Below are 13,835 nucleotides of genomic sequence, written 5' to 3' on the forward strand. Positions count from 1 at the left end.
ATTATATCACCTGCAAACAAACAAACAAACAAAAACAACAATACTTTTCTTGGGAAAGGGAACACGGTATTATTTTCTCTTGTGCTAAAGGGTTATGGAGGTCAGACTCCTAATTCTCCCTGGAGAGAATGTATGAAGACTAGAGCCCCACAACAGCTGAATGGGCTCCTCCTATCCTGAGAGATGTGCTAGCAGAGATTATCCCATGTGAGGGATACTACAGAAGGATCTCTATCTGAGGGGGTGAAGAGGGGAGATCAGACTAGGTGATCTTGAAGGATTCCTCTAACTTTAAGAGCTCATGACTTTGTGATTCCTGGGCTGGGGATTTCATAGATTTTGTAGAGTCCTAAACGAGGGGAGTGCTGCCAGGTGAGTTTACCAAGGGCTATGTGTGAGTTACACATGCGAAGATGCCGCTACCATCACCAGGCCTACATTTACGCTGAGGAAAAAATACCAAATTCTGAGTACATTTGAGGAACCCTCACTCACTAGTTCTGTGTACAAGTAGGAAACTCTTTTATAAATATAAAATGTTAATATAGCCCCAAAGTAAAGAGTCATCCAACAATATATGGGAAGAGATATTCAAAGAGCATTAATTGCTATTATAATCATAAGAAGAATTACAAATAGAATATTTTAATTTAAAAAACACCATGAACATACTGAGGATATAGAGAAGTAATTTAAATTAAACCAAGAAAAATTAAAGCCAATTATAAAACTAAGCAAATCACAGAAAAGTCAAATAATACATCATTTATTATTTAAAATAATTAAAAAGACTTCTTAGATACATTCATTAGATATTAAAGCTTAAAACAATCAAATACGTTTTTACCATCAAACTTGTCATATTTCAAATGATCACTGGCTTCCAGCACAGGGAGGATACTTGACACAGTGTCTTCAGTATCATCTTCACCATCACTTGCTAGTTCTTGCTTAAGTTTGGTGTCTAACCAGTCACTGACCAGCTCCTGAGCTATCAATAAAACAAAAAAATCTTTTTAATATTCCTATTACTTCAGAGACTTTTTTCATTCACTGTTTTCATTCACTCAGTAAATACTGAGCATCTATCATGTGTCAGGTACTGGGCCAGATGCTGGGAAAACAGCAACAAACAAAACAGAACAAATAAAACCTATCACCGATGAAGTTTACATTCGAATTGGAGAAGAGAGACAATAAGTAAATCAGAAAAACAGAGCTGGCAAAGGAGAAATGGTGTGTAAGAAATGGAAGGTAGGTATTGATAATTTTAAATTGGGGGTTCAAAGAAAGCCTCATTGAGAAGACATTTGGGCAAAGAAGGAAAGAAAGTGAGGGAGTGAGCCATATGGGCATGTAAGGAAATATTATTCCATGCAGAGGGAAAGCAATTGCAAAGGCCCTAAGGAAGAGAATGTTCAGAGTGTTGGAGAAGTAGCAAGGAGGCAGTGTGGCTAGAAAGCAGTGAGTGAAGGGGGATTAACAGGAGATAAAGTAAAGAGGTAATGTGGGGATCAGATTTAGAGCAGTGGTTCTAGATCAGGGATGATCTTGCCCCCCAGTGGACATCTGGCAATGTCTGGAGCCATTTTTGGTTATCATAACAGGGATAAATGATACTAGCATCTAGCAGACAAAGGCCACATATGCTGCTAAACATTCTGCAATGCACAGGATAGCCCCCGCCCCAAAGATAATTCTCTGCTATATCACCAACAGTGCTGAGGTTGAAAATCCCTGGCACACAAGCAGGGGACACCAACTGGGAGACAAATGCAATAATCCAGGAAAGAAGTGATAGTAGCCTGGACCTGGAAAAGAAGTATTAAAAATGGTCCAATTTTAGAAGGTATTGTTTTGAGGTGGAATTGACAGGACTTGCTGATGTAGTGCATATGGGAAACGAGAGAAAGAAGTCTACAAGGTTTCTGGCCTAAGCAACTGCAAAAATGGAGATGCCATTTATTGAGACAGGAAAGGCCGAGGGAGAAGCAGGTTTGGAGGGAAGATCAGGAATTCAGTTTTAAACTAGTTGGGTTTGAAATACTTAGGAGACATACAAATAAGAATGTCAAACAGGTATTGGCTATACCACTCTGGATTTCTGGGGAGAGGTCCAAGCTAAAGAAATAAATGTGGGTGTTGTCAGCATATGGATAGAATTTAAAGCCACAGAAATGGATGCAAGCACCAAAAGAGGAAGATGGATAGAGAACTGGTTCCAGGAATAAGCCCTAAAGAACTCCCATATTTAGGGGTTGAAGAGATAAGACAGAAACGGAAAAGCAGACTAGGAAGGAAAGGTCATTGAGGTAGGAAGAAAATCAAATAGTGTGATGTCCTGGAAGCCAACTTCTATTTGAATTTCTTTCTTAGTGATATACAGAAAATCTTCTTATATAGGTATGAGAGAAAATTCTACTTTAGCAATACTTTCATCACTAACATCATTATCAAACAGCTCTATGGGTAGGCATAGGGGTTTCAAAGAGGAAAAGTATACATTTCAGCACTGTCTCCATCATTGTTACCATGATCACATAGCTCTGAGGGAATGGAATGTTTCTTACATTAATTGAGGCCAAAAGGCGTTTAATATAGATAGGAATGCAGGACATATAAAATAGAAGACAATGAATCAAGACAGTAGAAACCAAGTGTAAAAAGTATACTAGCAACAAATATTATTGGCTTTCAGAGGAAGGTAGAGAAAGGGGACAGATATTTACTGAGTAACCCTGTGTAAAATAATTCAGACATTTATACATATAATAATTTGTATGTAGAATAATTCAGATCTACTAAATGCCATTCATTGGTAAATAGGGGTTTGCTATGAAGTGCCCCAAAAGAACAAAGAAAGGGAACTGCCCTTGGAGGGCTCAACTGCAGGAACATCTCCTATTGGATGAGAGGCTCTAAGGCTACCTTAAGGCAGAGTTTCTCAAAGTATGTTCCTCAGAACATTGGTTCTTTTAAATATTAATAGATGATTGATGAGAGGAGAAAAAGGATATAAACCTTTGAAAACCATATTCTGTTCATACACTAGTACTTTCTAATGTGTATCACTAATTCTTCAGGATATGAATATGGATTTCAGGATAAAAAGAATTTCAAGGTATAGGAAGCTTGGGAATTGGGGTAAGTAAACATTATTTTTTAGACAGCATGACTTCTCAGAAACTTTAAGAGGTTAAAGTATATTGTGTTCCCACCAGTGGGTTGGGAGAGGGGGTGGACAAGATATAGCCTTGCCAATTTCTGAACCAATCTCCTTTCTCCACCTCCAGTTCTACCAACCACCCAAGCCCAAGGGCCTTCACTGCTCACCCAGACCGCTGCACTGCCCTCTCACTGATCTCCCTCTTCCCTCCTTTTCTCCCCTATGATCCACTTTTCAAATATCTAAAATATTGTTCTGTTGTACCTCTGATTAATATCCTTCAATGATGTCTTAGCATACTCAGAATAATCTAAATTCTTTTCCCAGGCCCATAGGCCCTATATAATAAACCTTCTACTCAGTCCCCAGGCTCATCTCCATTGGGAAGTTCCAGCCACACTGGTCTTCCTTCAGTTCCTGAAGCACACCAAGCTCATCTGTACTTTAACTCTTGATGCTCCCTTTCCCTCTGTCCGGGATGCCCTTCCTCCATTACTGCTTAGCTGGCTCCTTCTTATTATTCAGGTCCAAACTTGAATGCTTGATCATTACCTAATAATTTTAAGTTTTCTTTATTCTCACACTAGAATGTATACCCCATGAAAGCAAGGGCTTTGCCTCTCTTGTTCAAAACCTCTTCCTCCAGTGCCTAAAATAGTACCTGGCACAGAGTAATAATTTTATATATATATATATATATATATATATATATATATATATAAAATTATNATAATATATATATATATATTATAAACATGTAAGTTTTTACTATATATATTTATAAATACAATTATACATATAAATAATTTTATATATATAAATATTTTTTTGAATAAAGACATACTATGAATAAATGGAGACATAAATAATCCAAAAGGAAGCTGGCTTCTAGGACATGGCCACTGTGACTTTCCTCCTACCTCTGTGGCCTCTCCTTTCCAGTCTTTGCTGGCTCCTTCTGATCTCTTCATCCCTAAATGCTGGAGTTCTCAAGAGTATCAGAAACTAAAATACTAAATTCCAGAGGAGTAAATGTTTTGGGGAGATAGGAAGGTAGATCAGTTTTAGACTCTCTTCATAAAGAATAAAGTGGATTTACAAACTAATGGTCAAATGATCTCATTTTTTTTAAATAATAATTTTTTTTATAATATTATATTAGTCACCATACAGTACATCCCCAGTTTCCGATGTAAAGTTCCATGATTCACTACTTGCATATAACACCCAGTGCACCATGCAATACGTGCCCTCCTTAATACCCATCACCGGCCTATCCCATCCCCCCCCCNNCCACCGAAGCCCTCAGTTTGTTTCCCAGAGTCCATAGTCTCTCGTGGGTCATTCCCCCTTCTATTACCCCCCCTTTCTTCTTCCCTTTCTTCTCCTACCGATTCTTCCTACTTCTTATGCTCCATAAATGAGTGAAACCATATGATAATTGTCTTTCTCTGCTTGACTTATTTCGCTTAGCATTATCCAAATGATCTCATAATACTAGATCAAGCAGTCATGCTGCCCTCCACGCCACAGGACGGACACCTTTCACCACTCACCAGTTAGCTGCATCATGATCAAACTGCCTCTGGATGTGGTTCCATTTCGGGAGACAAAATGGGCCTTAAAAATATAGCCTTACTTGTAATACTGGGATTCACTCTGGAATAGATAGTTTTAGGGAGGTAGAGGACACAAAACTTAAGAGCAAGAGAAAGAAAAGTTTCCATTCTGTACTTTAAAATGCATTATAGGTTATGTTTTAATTAGCTATCTTCTAAAGAACTGTTACCATTGAAGCAAAAAAATGTATTCTCTTACCTTCTGCATAGACTTCATCGTGATCCTCTACTTGCTCAGATGTTTCCAAATCCATGATTTGGCTCCAAAGCCTTCTGGACAAATTGGAATTTGTAGCAGAAAATGCTTTTGAAACTGCAAATTCTGAGGCTTTCACCTTCTTCAGTATCGGAGGAAAAAAAAAAAAAACCCATTAAGATGACAACAACTTTGTTGAGGACTAAAGAATTTTTCTCCCACTCAAGAAACTGATTTTCTACCACCTACTAAGATACATCCACGGTTCCATTTTTAAAGGAACTCTGAGGCTTAAACACCCCAAATAATTTCATTTTTTAAACACGAAATTAACTGTGATATTTTACCAAATTTTAACATGTATTCACAATGTTTATTTTTGAACAAAAGCTTATTTAGACTTTAGATTACTTTTGTTTAGAGCATTAGTGATGGGATCCTGACACGTGGATATTTTATTTTAAATAAAAAATACAATGTTTTATTAGCTCCCAAAGCCACTATGATCAGCATATGGATATGTGGCAGAGGAAGAGCAGCTACACTTCCTCAAACTACTATCCCTGGAACGAACCTCCCATCTTATATTAAGCAATACGCTCAATAAAATTGGGATAGAGTCACTGAGCTGTAGTCATCCAGAATGTTTTAAATCAACAGTAAAAACATGGCCCAATTCACGGGATTGGTGGAGGTGGGCAAATGGTGTTGGCACTCTGGTTTACCTGCACAATATAAAAGAATTTCTTTTACAGTTAAATTCCTGACTTTCTCCCTCCCCACAAACTTGCTTTCCTCCACATCTGCTGTGTTCCCAGGCTTCCAACCAAGGTGACAATGCCACTTTTTCAGTTCTCAGGATGAAAACCTTGGAGTCCTTGAATCTATTCTCTCCCTCTTACCCCACAACCAATCTGTCAGGAAATCTGTTGACTCTATTTTCAAAATCTATCCAGGATCTGACCCCTTCTTGTCACCTCTACTGCTATCACCTGGTTCACGGCACCACAATTTCCTGACAGGTTCTCTGTGATAGTCTCCCACCACAGCAGACAGTCCCTTTGAAATGAAAGCTATACACAACTCCGCTCAAAACCTTTTCATGGTTTGCTATTTCACTCAGAATAAAAATCGAAGTCCTTACCATGTGCTTCAAGGTCCTGCCCCATCAGGCCCTTGTGAGCTCTCTAACCTTCTCCTCTGCTACATCCCATTGCTCACTGGACTTCAGCCACACTGATCTTGTGCATTCCTTCTCAAATATGCCAAGCATGGTCCCACCTCAGGGCCTTTGTGCTTACTTCCCCTCTGCTGGACTGCTCTCCCTCCATAGCCATACAATTCTTTCCCTTGACGCCTCATGCCTTTACCCAAATGTCACCTTCATAGTAAGGCTTTCTCGAACTACCCTACATGAAACTGTAACTACCCTCCTCACGGCACTCCCTATTCCCCTTCTCTGCTTTGACTTTCTCTATAGCACTTATGACCTTATAACATCTTTTACATATATGGTCTCCCCTTAGTAGAATGTGAGCAGGCATGTTTGTCCTCTTCATGTGTGAAACCCCCAGTACCTATAACAGTGCTTGGCATAATACAGGCACCCCAAAAATAAATGTTTGTTAAAAAATGAATACATGTAAAATTATTTTATTATTTTATTGTATTTTTTAAAGATTTATTTATTTATTTGAGAGAGTGAGCATGAGCGGGGGAAGGGGAGAGGAAGAGGGAGACAAGCAGGCTCCCCACTCAGCAGGGAGCCTGACTCGGGACTCGATCCCAGGACCCCAAGATCATGACCTGAGCCAAAATTGAGAGTTGGACACTCAACCAAATGAGCCACCCAGGTGCCCCTAAAATTTATTTTAAAAAGCTGTACTTTCCCACAGTTTATATTGCTGCCTGACCTATTTTGAAAATGATTTTTCCCCTTGCCCTTCATGGAGAGACTGGTAGGTCTTCTGCCAAAACTTGCCAGGGGCTGTACCTTCTCAATTCTCAAGGGTTTCACGCATTAAGTTTGAATTAGAAACAGAGGAATAAAGTTGAAAAGCTAAGGGTAATTTGAAAAAGATGTAGAAAACAGAACACACAGGAAAAGATATGAATCAGAAGAAAACATGATCTAATCAGGGTTAGAATAAAGAAAGTATCATTCACTCTTTATGAGGTCACTCCGGAGAGATCTGTCTTCCACATTTTTTCTTGGCCTCTGATGTGCCCAAATTTATGATGGTTGATATGCCATTTATTGGATGGTCACAATATGTTTGGCACATTGTCCTTCCCTTTAAGGTTTTAAAATTCTAAGACAGCAAGATGAATTTCACATACATCGTGTATGTGTATGTTATATGCGCATATATGTCAATAAGTACAAATAAATAGATCAACTTTCAGCTTTTAAACCAACATTCACAAACAAAAAATAAGCAAAAACAGGATTGTAGACTTAGTTCCTCAGGCTATGAGTGAAAGAAAGAACTCTGTATGATAGGTCATCTCACCTGAATTGGAATTGGTACAGATTCTTAATGAAGGAAGTACAGAGAGCTTGGACATAGGGGAAGACTGATTTTGGCACTCAAGAAGGACACAGGCTGGTACTTACAAGGAAGGGCGTAAGGAGAAACGTTTGCTTGGCTCTCACAAAGCAAGTGTTTGGGATATCACTTAAAATGAAGATTTTGGTTAAAAAAAATACTAGATATTAAGGATTAGAAATAATCTCTGTATTTCCTTGTTTAAAATATTACATCCTTACCATTTCATTCAAAATAAATATGTGTGAGAGAGAAGAGGTCTATCTTAAATTATATTTCAAGAAAACAAAGTGTCAATTTAACAACTTATTCTTTAAACAGTTGATTGAGGACTGAAGGCTAGCCCTGGTCCCGCTACCTTAGTGGACATTGAGGGGAAAGCAAAACTAAAAGCGACCAAAGAGTTCACTTTTATCTACCTACCTACCATCTACCCATTTACTGCATCATGTGCCATGTATGCAAGACACAACTCAGGTACAGTTCTAAAGGAACACAGAGTGATTACAAAGAAACCCCAAATACCTTCAAAAGTTTCCTACTTAGTAACTGTGTTACATGTAAATATATAATTTGTAAAGGAACCATCTTAGTTATTCCCATGATCTTATGAATGCACAACAAGAGCTCCTCACATCCCATGACACACATCAATCCCACTGTCCACTCAACAGCAGGAACAGCAGCTACAATGTACTCCTTCGTTTCCTCAAGGCTGGGAGGTACAAGCACAAGTTTCCTAAAATACCCTCAAGTGCAAACTGCATGCTTATAAATCATAGTTTTGGGAGGAATATATTTTTGAAAGTGTCCAATTCTTTTTAATAAAATCACTCTGTCTACAAGCAAATGCTGGATGTGGTCTCTGTTGTGTATGAATGCCAACATAATTCCAAGAAAAAGTATTACAAGATGGGTAGGTGGTTGAGCTGGGTGAAAGGAAGTTATTCACTGAGAGGGGCATCTCAAGCTGAGCTTTAAGGGAAAGATCTGGATTGGCCTCCCAGAGAGGAATGGTATTCCTGGCTTGGGGGATCAGTGTGAGTTAAAGTGAAGGGAAGACAAAGGGGGAAGGAGACTGGCCTGACAAGAGTCACAGAGAGTATCAGCAAAGGGGCTGTTACAGATATATTGATATTACAGCTAGATTGACAGAGGGCCTTAAATGCCCATCTGGTATTTACAGTTTTATCGGATGGCATACAGAATCCCTGAAGGTTCAAGGATAGAGAATCAATGAAAATGTTTAGAAAGCTTAAGTATCAAAGTAACAGAATGCACAGGAGTAAAAAGATGAGTCAGTCTATCAAATCAGGATAAGGATAAATTATAAATCATGGCGAATTGTTGCATTTTGGTTGAGCTGCCCCAGAACTCATAGTTCTACTCAAGTATCTGCCTGATTCTAAGTGACTTCAGTATCCCTGAGGAAGACTCACCAACATTTCAGCCTCAAGGTTTGCTTGATCTCCTGTATTCCAACAGCCTTTCCCGAAATCATACTTCTGCAACCCACTGACGTCATCCTGAACAATATCACATGGAATTTTCCATTGTTCAACCCCAAAGCTGATAACCCCCCCAACATCAGCCTCTGTCCATCTCCCTCTTTTGCCCCCCCCTCCTGCTACATTGTTGTTGCACCTAACCATGTCCTTCGTCACCACAGGCCTCCTCCTCCCAACCTAGGAGTCCTTTAAAGAGTCCCCTCCTTCCTAGTCTGCATGGATATTCAGCTACTCTCTTAGGTAAGCCTCAGATCACTTGTAGCTTTGCCTCTCCAATGAAAACTTTCAAGCCCAGGTCAATCTGATCTACCAATTTTTGGTGCCACATAAGATTTTGGTTACCTGCTTCAGCCAAGTCCCCAGTGCTGCCCCAGTGATCTTTTCTGTTCTGAAAAAAGTCCTTTCTCAACCTTCACTATGCTCCACACCCTTTCCATATTCTCCCCCTTCTTCCATGTAACAAGGTCTAAGCTGCTTTTGAGAGGGTGGTGCACTCAAGGGGATCTGGAAGTCTTAGGTTCAGAAGTCCTAACTGTTTAGGACATAACCAGAGTTGGGATACATTAGGGAACAAAATCAGAAAAGAAAACAGGAGTGAACAGAAAAGTAGTAGGAGAAGCAAGAGAAAACAGGGTTATAAAAAGATAATGAAGGAAAAGATTTGTAGAATAAAAAAAAGTAACTGTATTAAAAGAAACTTACAAAGTTTGAGGATGAAGAGAACAGTGGATTTGATCAGGAAGTCATTTATGACAACTGTTTCTGTGGAGTGGTGAGAAACAGAAACAGGAGGAAAATTACTGTAGACACCAGAGGATAATAAAAATGCAAGGGCAAGGAGTCTAGGCTATACACTCAAAGACACTGTATAAGAAAAAGATGTTGTACCATAATCAGAATGGACTGCAAGGTCAAGTAAGGACTTACTGATTTTTTTTTTTAGATGGGAGCTTTGAGGGCATAATGGAGACAGAGCTACTGCAGAAATTTCAGAGGAATGATAATAGGAATGATAAAAATCTAACCGGTCAAGCTGTCTGACAAATGCATAAAGACAGAGCAGAATTTTATTATTCTCTTTCACTGATATTCCCCCCGCCCCACTGGCAGAGGAAACAGTAACTAAATGTACAGTTGAGCCCTGCAGGGGCTTGGCACTGGGACACTCAGCACAGACACGGCTTAGTAGGAAGCTGAGGAGTGGGCTTCCCAGAGGCTGGCCTCCACAACAGCAGATCCATTTTAGTGTTCTTCTAAGTCAGACCTGCAGGAGCCAGAAAGCCTTCTCTGGCTCATCTATATTAGCGTCCCCCACCATATGTTTCTATGACATCCTTAATTCTCCCAGTGGTTTTAAGTAAGTTGTTTAATCTCCACTGGACTATAAACTCTGGGAAGGCAGGGATGATACCTGCCCCAAGCACGGTTTTATCTTCAGTGTTCAACAAAGTGGACTAGTACTTAGAAGGCACTTAATAAATACTGGCTGGATAAATAAATAGTTAACAGTGATTACATCTGGCCTCGGTTCCATCTGGAACTTATAATGCCTGTCAATTTAGATAAGTAATAGCTCTTCAAAATACTACCAGGCAGAATGATATTTTCCCAGGAAAATGCTGCATGATTTTGAAACATATGCTGCACAAATGAATTGAGCATGGCAAGTTGCCAAACTGACACTCAGAGGCATGCACCTGAAGTAGTTTAATAGTACTTTCAACTTAAATGGTACTTGGACTCTAAAATACATATCTCAGGCCTGGAAAAGAGCTCAGAAAGTTATCTAATTCAATCCCCCCCTCACAGAATGCTCAAACATATTCTTCATTAGTCCTAACATTAAGTGGCCATTTAGAAACCACTTGAATACTTCCATTGACAGAAAATACATCTCTTTATGAGAATGCCTGCTCCATTTTTGGATCCCGCCAGTTATTAGAAAATTCTTATGATGTATGCACAGCTCTCACCTAATGCTCTGGTCCCACAGATCAATGTAACTACAGTACAGTCTTTCCAATATCTGAGGAAGGCCACCACATCCTCTCTTATAGCTTCTGTTCCCCTGTTCCTTTAGTCCTCTTCATGGGATCCTCACAGCATTTGAAAGAGCATGTCAAGGGGCACCTGGGAGGTTCAGTCGGTTAAGCATCTGCCTTCAGCTCAGGTCATGGTCATGGAGTCCCAGTATCAGATCAAGCCCCAGTGTCGGGCTCCCTGCTTCTCCCTCTGCCCCTCCCCCTGCTTGTGCTCTGTGTCTCTCCCTCTCTCAAATAAATAAATAAAATCTTAAAAAAAAAAGAGCATGTCTATACCCATTTTCTTGTCATTCATATTTTCATGAGAAGTAACAGAATAATGAAAAAAAATACTAAGGAATATAAAACTAAAGTAACACAGTTACATGAGAATAAAAATAGCAAAACATGTGCAAAATGGAGATCTATCAGTATTCATTTCCATCAGATTATGTCTGACTCTTAACTCTCTATCTTTTTTTTTTTTTTTTTTAAAGATTTTATTTTATTTATTTGACAGAGATAGAGACAGCCAGCGAGAGAGGGAACACAAGCAGGGGGAGTGGGAGAGGAAGAAGCAGGCTCATAGCAGAGGAGCCTGATGTGGGGCTCGATCCCATAACGCCAGGATCACGCCCTGAGCTGAAGGCAGACGCCCAACCGCTATGCCACCCAGGCGCCCCTTAACTCTCTATCTTAACTGTGCAATATCTTTACCTTCATCCAGTGTTCCACATTGTCAGGGTCAAAGGCAGGCTGTAGATAATATATACAGAATATTAATACACAGCAATAACTTTATCAACTTTGCCATTTTAATTTATCCTTCTGATTAAAGCATATGGAAGTGTCCTTTTTCTTTCCCCAAGCTATTTCATGAGCAAGTTCAGCAAGAACACACAATGATGGTCAGAGGAAGAAACATAAAGCTTTCTCTGGGACATCTTCTGTCTGTTTTTATCTCCTGCCTAAGCCCACCTGGAGATTCTAATTAAATTGATCTGGAATAGGGCCCAGGTGTCAGTATTTTTTTTTTTTTTAAAGCTCTCCAGAGAGACATCTGGGTGGCTCAGTTGGTTAAGCAGCCGGCTCTTGATTTCGGCTCAGGTCATGATCTCCGGGTCCTGGGATCGAGACCCGTGTTGGTCTCTGTGCTCAGCAGGGAATCCACTTGTCTCTCTCCCTCTGCTCCTCCTCTCCTACTCTCTAATAAATATCTTAAATAAAATATCTTAAAAAAATAAAGCTCTCCAAGAGCCAAAATAGAGGAATGCTAGATATATTCCTTATAAAAAAAAAAACCCAAGCAAGCACTGATTAATGAGCCAGATTATTCATATGTCATGGAAGCAAATCTGCTTGAAGGGTATGCCCCTTACCTCAGGTCCCTCTTTTCAAGAATAACCTGTAGCAAGGGGCTTTCCTATCTTACCTACAGCAGGAATATTGTTTGGTCCAATAATAACTGGTGGGGGGTGGCGGTGGGAGGATGTGGTGGGGGATAATCAATCTTCTGTCTTACAAAGCAGAAAATGAAGTAAAGATCACATATATTTCTACTCAAGTCAGTCAGATATTAATCTGAAATTAGAAATCAATAGGACACCTCCTTTCTTCACTCTGTAATTCTTAGAAGCTCATAGAATTTCCTCTAACAGTCACTTAACAAATAGAGTATTTGCTTTGCTAATAATTCAGGTGGGTCGTTAAAGAAGGTAATATCTAAACTAGCATACTGTCACATGGAGGAAGGAAAGGTATAATACTCTCTTTCACTTACATAACACTTCACCTTCAAAGCACCTTAAGATAACTAATTAATGCAGCTGTACTGCTGAATAATTTTGTCACTGCAACAAAGAAAGAGCCGATCCTATTAAAACACAACTGAACTTCAAGAAGCTCTTGTGCTTTTTCCTTTTTATCTTCTAGGCAGTAACAAGGAGCACTAGCAGCAAAAATCCTTCCTTTTGGAGTCTTAAGATAACTGTCCCAAATTTTTACCTTTCATCATCAAGTCCATACCCATAACCTATTTGGGATCCAATCTACTGTGGAGCTAGCGCATTACAATAGGTGCAGACTCTGTTTCCAACTCTCTCTAGTGCTCCTAGCTACACCCTCTGGTATCTGGGGCAAGATATTCACCAAGTGGAATATGTCCAGTGCATTATTTAGCAGGTATATTCAGAATAAACTGCAAGCATGATTGCCTAGAGCCCTAAGTATGCCACATGTCTGTACAATATTTTTTTTTAAGAAAGTGTAACTTAAGGGTGAAAACAGCTGGTGAAACTGCTCTGGAGCTGGAAGCTGAGAAGCCACTCCATTTTGGTACTGTCACTTACATTTAAAGCATTTATTTTTGTGACTGTTAAAAAGGTAGTCTGTGGAAAGCACACACCGTGTGACTGTGACTTTGCACATGACATTTATGTATGTTTCAGGTTTAAAATAGGGTTATCAGTTTTCCATGTCTGGATGCTAAGGCATCAAAGGAGGTAACGGATATAAAAAGGAAATGTTTGTTGAATTCAAAAAAATTCAAATGAATCAAGTATTGATATGTCTAATATCCACTTGCATTCCTGAGTTCATTTTTGATACTTTACGAAAACTTAGAAGGGGAGGAATATGAGGCAGAGGACTTAACATGAACATCTTCCCTCTCCAATAACGATCTCAAATTTAGAAAGCATAGGAAAGGAAAGGAAAGGAAAGGAAAGGAAAGGAAAGGAAAGGAAAGAAAGAAAGAAAGAAAGAAAGAAAGAAAAAG

At 39.4% G+C, this 13,835-nt stretch overlaps 1 protein-coding gene across 6 annotated transcripts in view; it reads right to left on the reverse strand.

Annotated features, from left to right (window-relative positions):
* Positions 1–13,835, reverse strand: part of CCDC191 (coiled-coil domain containing 191) — an 85,230-nt gene that overhangs the window by 69,217 nt on the left and 2,178 nt on the right. For 2 of the 6 annotated variants that reach the window (XM_034658729.1, XM_034658717.1), the window contains exons 2-4: positions 11,777–11,815; positions 4,985–5,123; positions 848–991 (exon numbers count right to left, since the gene is read on the reverse strand). In XM_034658729.1, the coding sequence (XP_034514620.1) occupies positions 848–991; positions 4,985–5,123; positions 11,777–11,815 (322 nt within the window). Of the gene's footprint in view, positions 1–847; positions 992–4,984; positions 5,124–11,776; positions 11,816–13,835 lie in introns of those variants that run through there. The other 4 variants (XM_019804058.2, XM_034658724.1, XM_034658738.1 and 1 more) reach the window with 3 other exon arrangements.

The sequence above is a fragment of the Ailuropoda melanoleuca genome, chromosome 1 (genome assembly GCF_002007445.2).
Source record: "Ailuropoda melanoleuca isolate Jingjing chromosome 1, ASM200744v2, whole genome shotgun sequence".
Classification (NCBI taxonomy): Eukaryota; Metazoa; Chordata; class Mammalia; order Carnivora; family Ursidae; genus Ailuropoda; species Ailuropoda melanoleuca.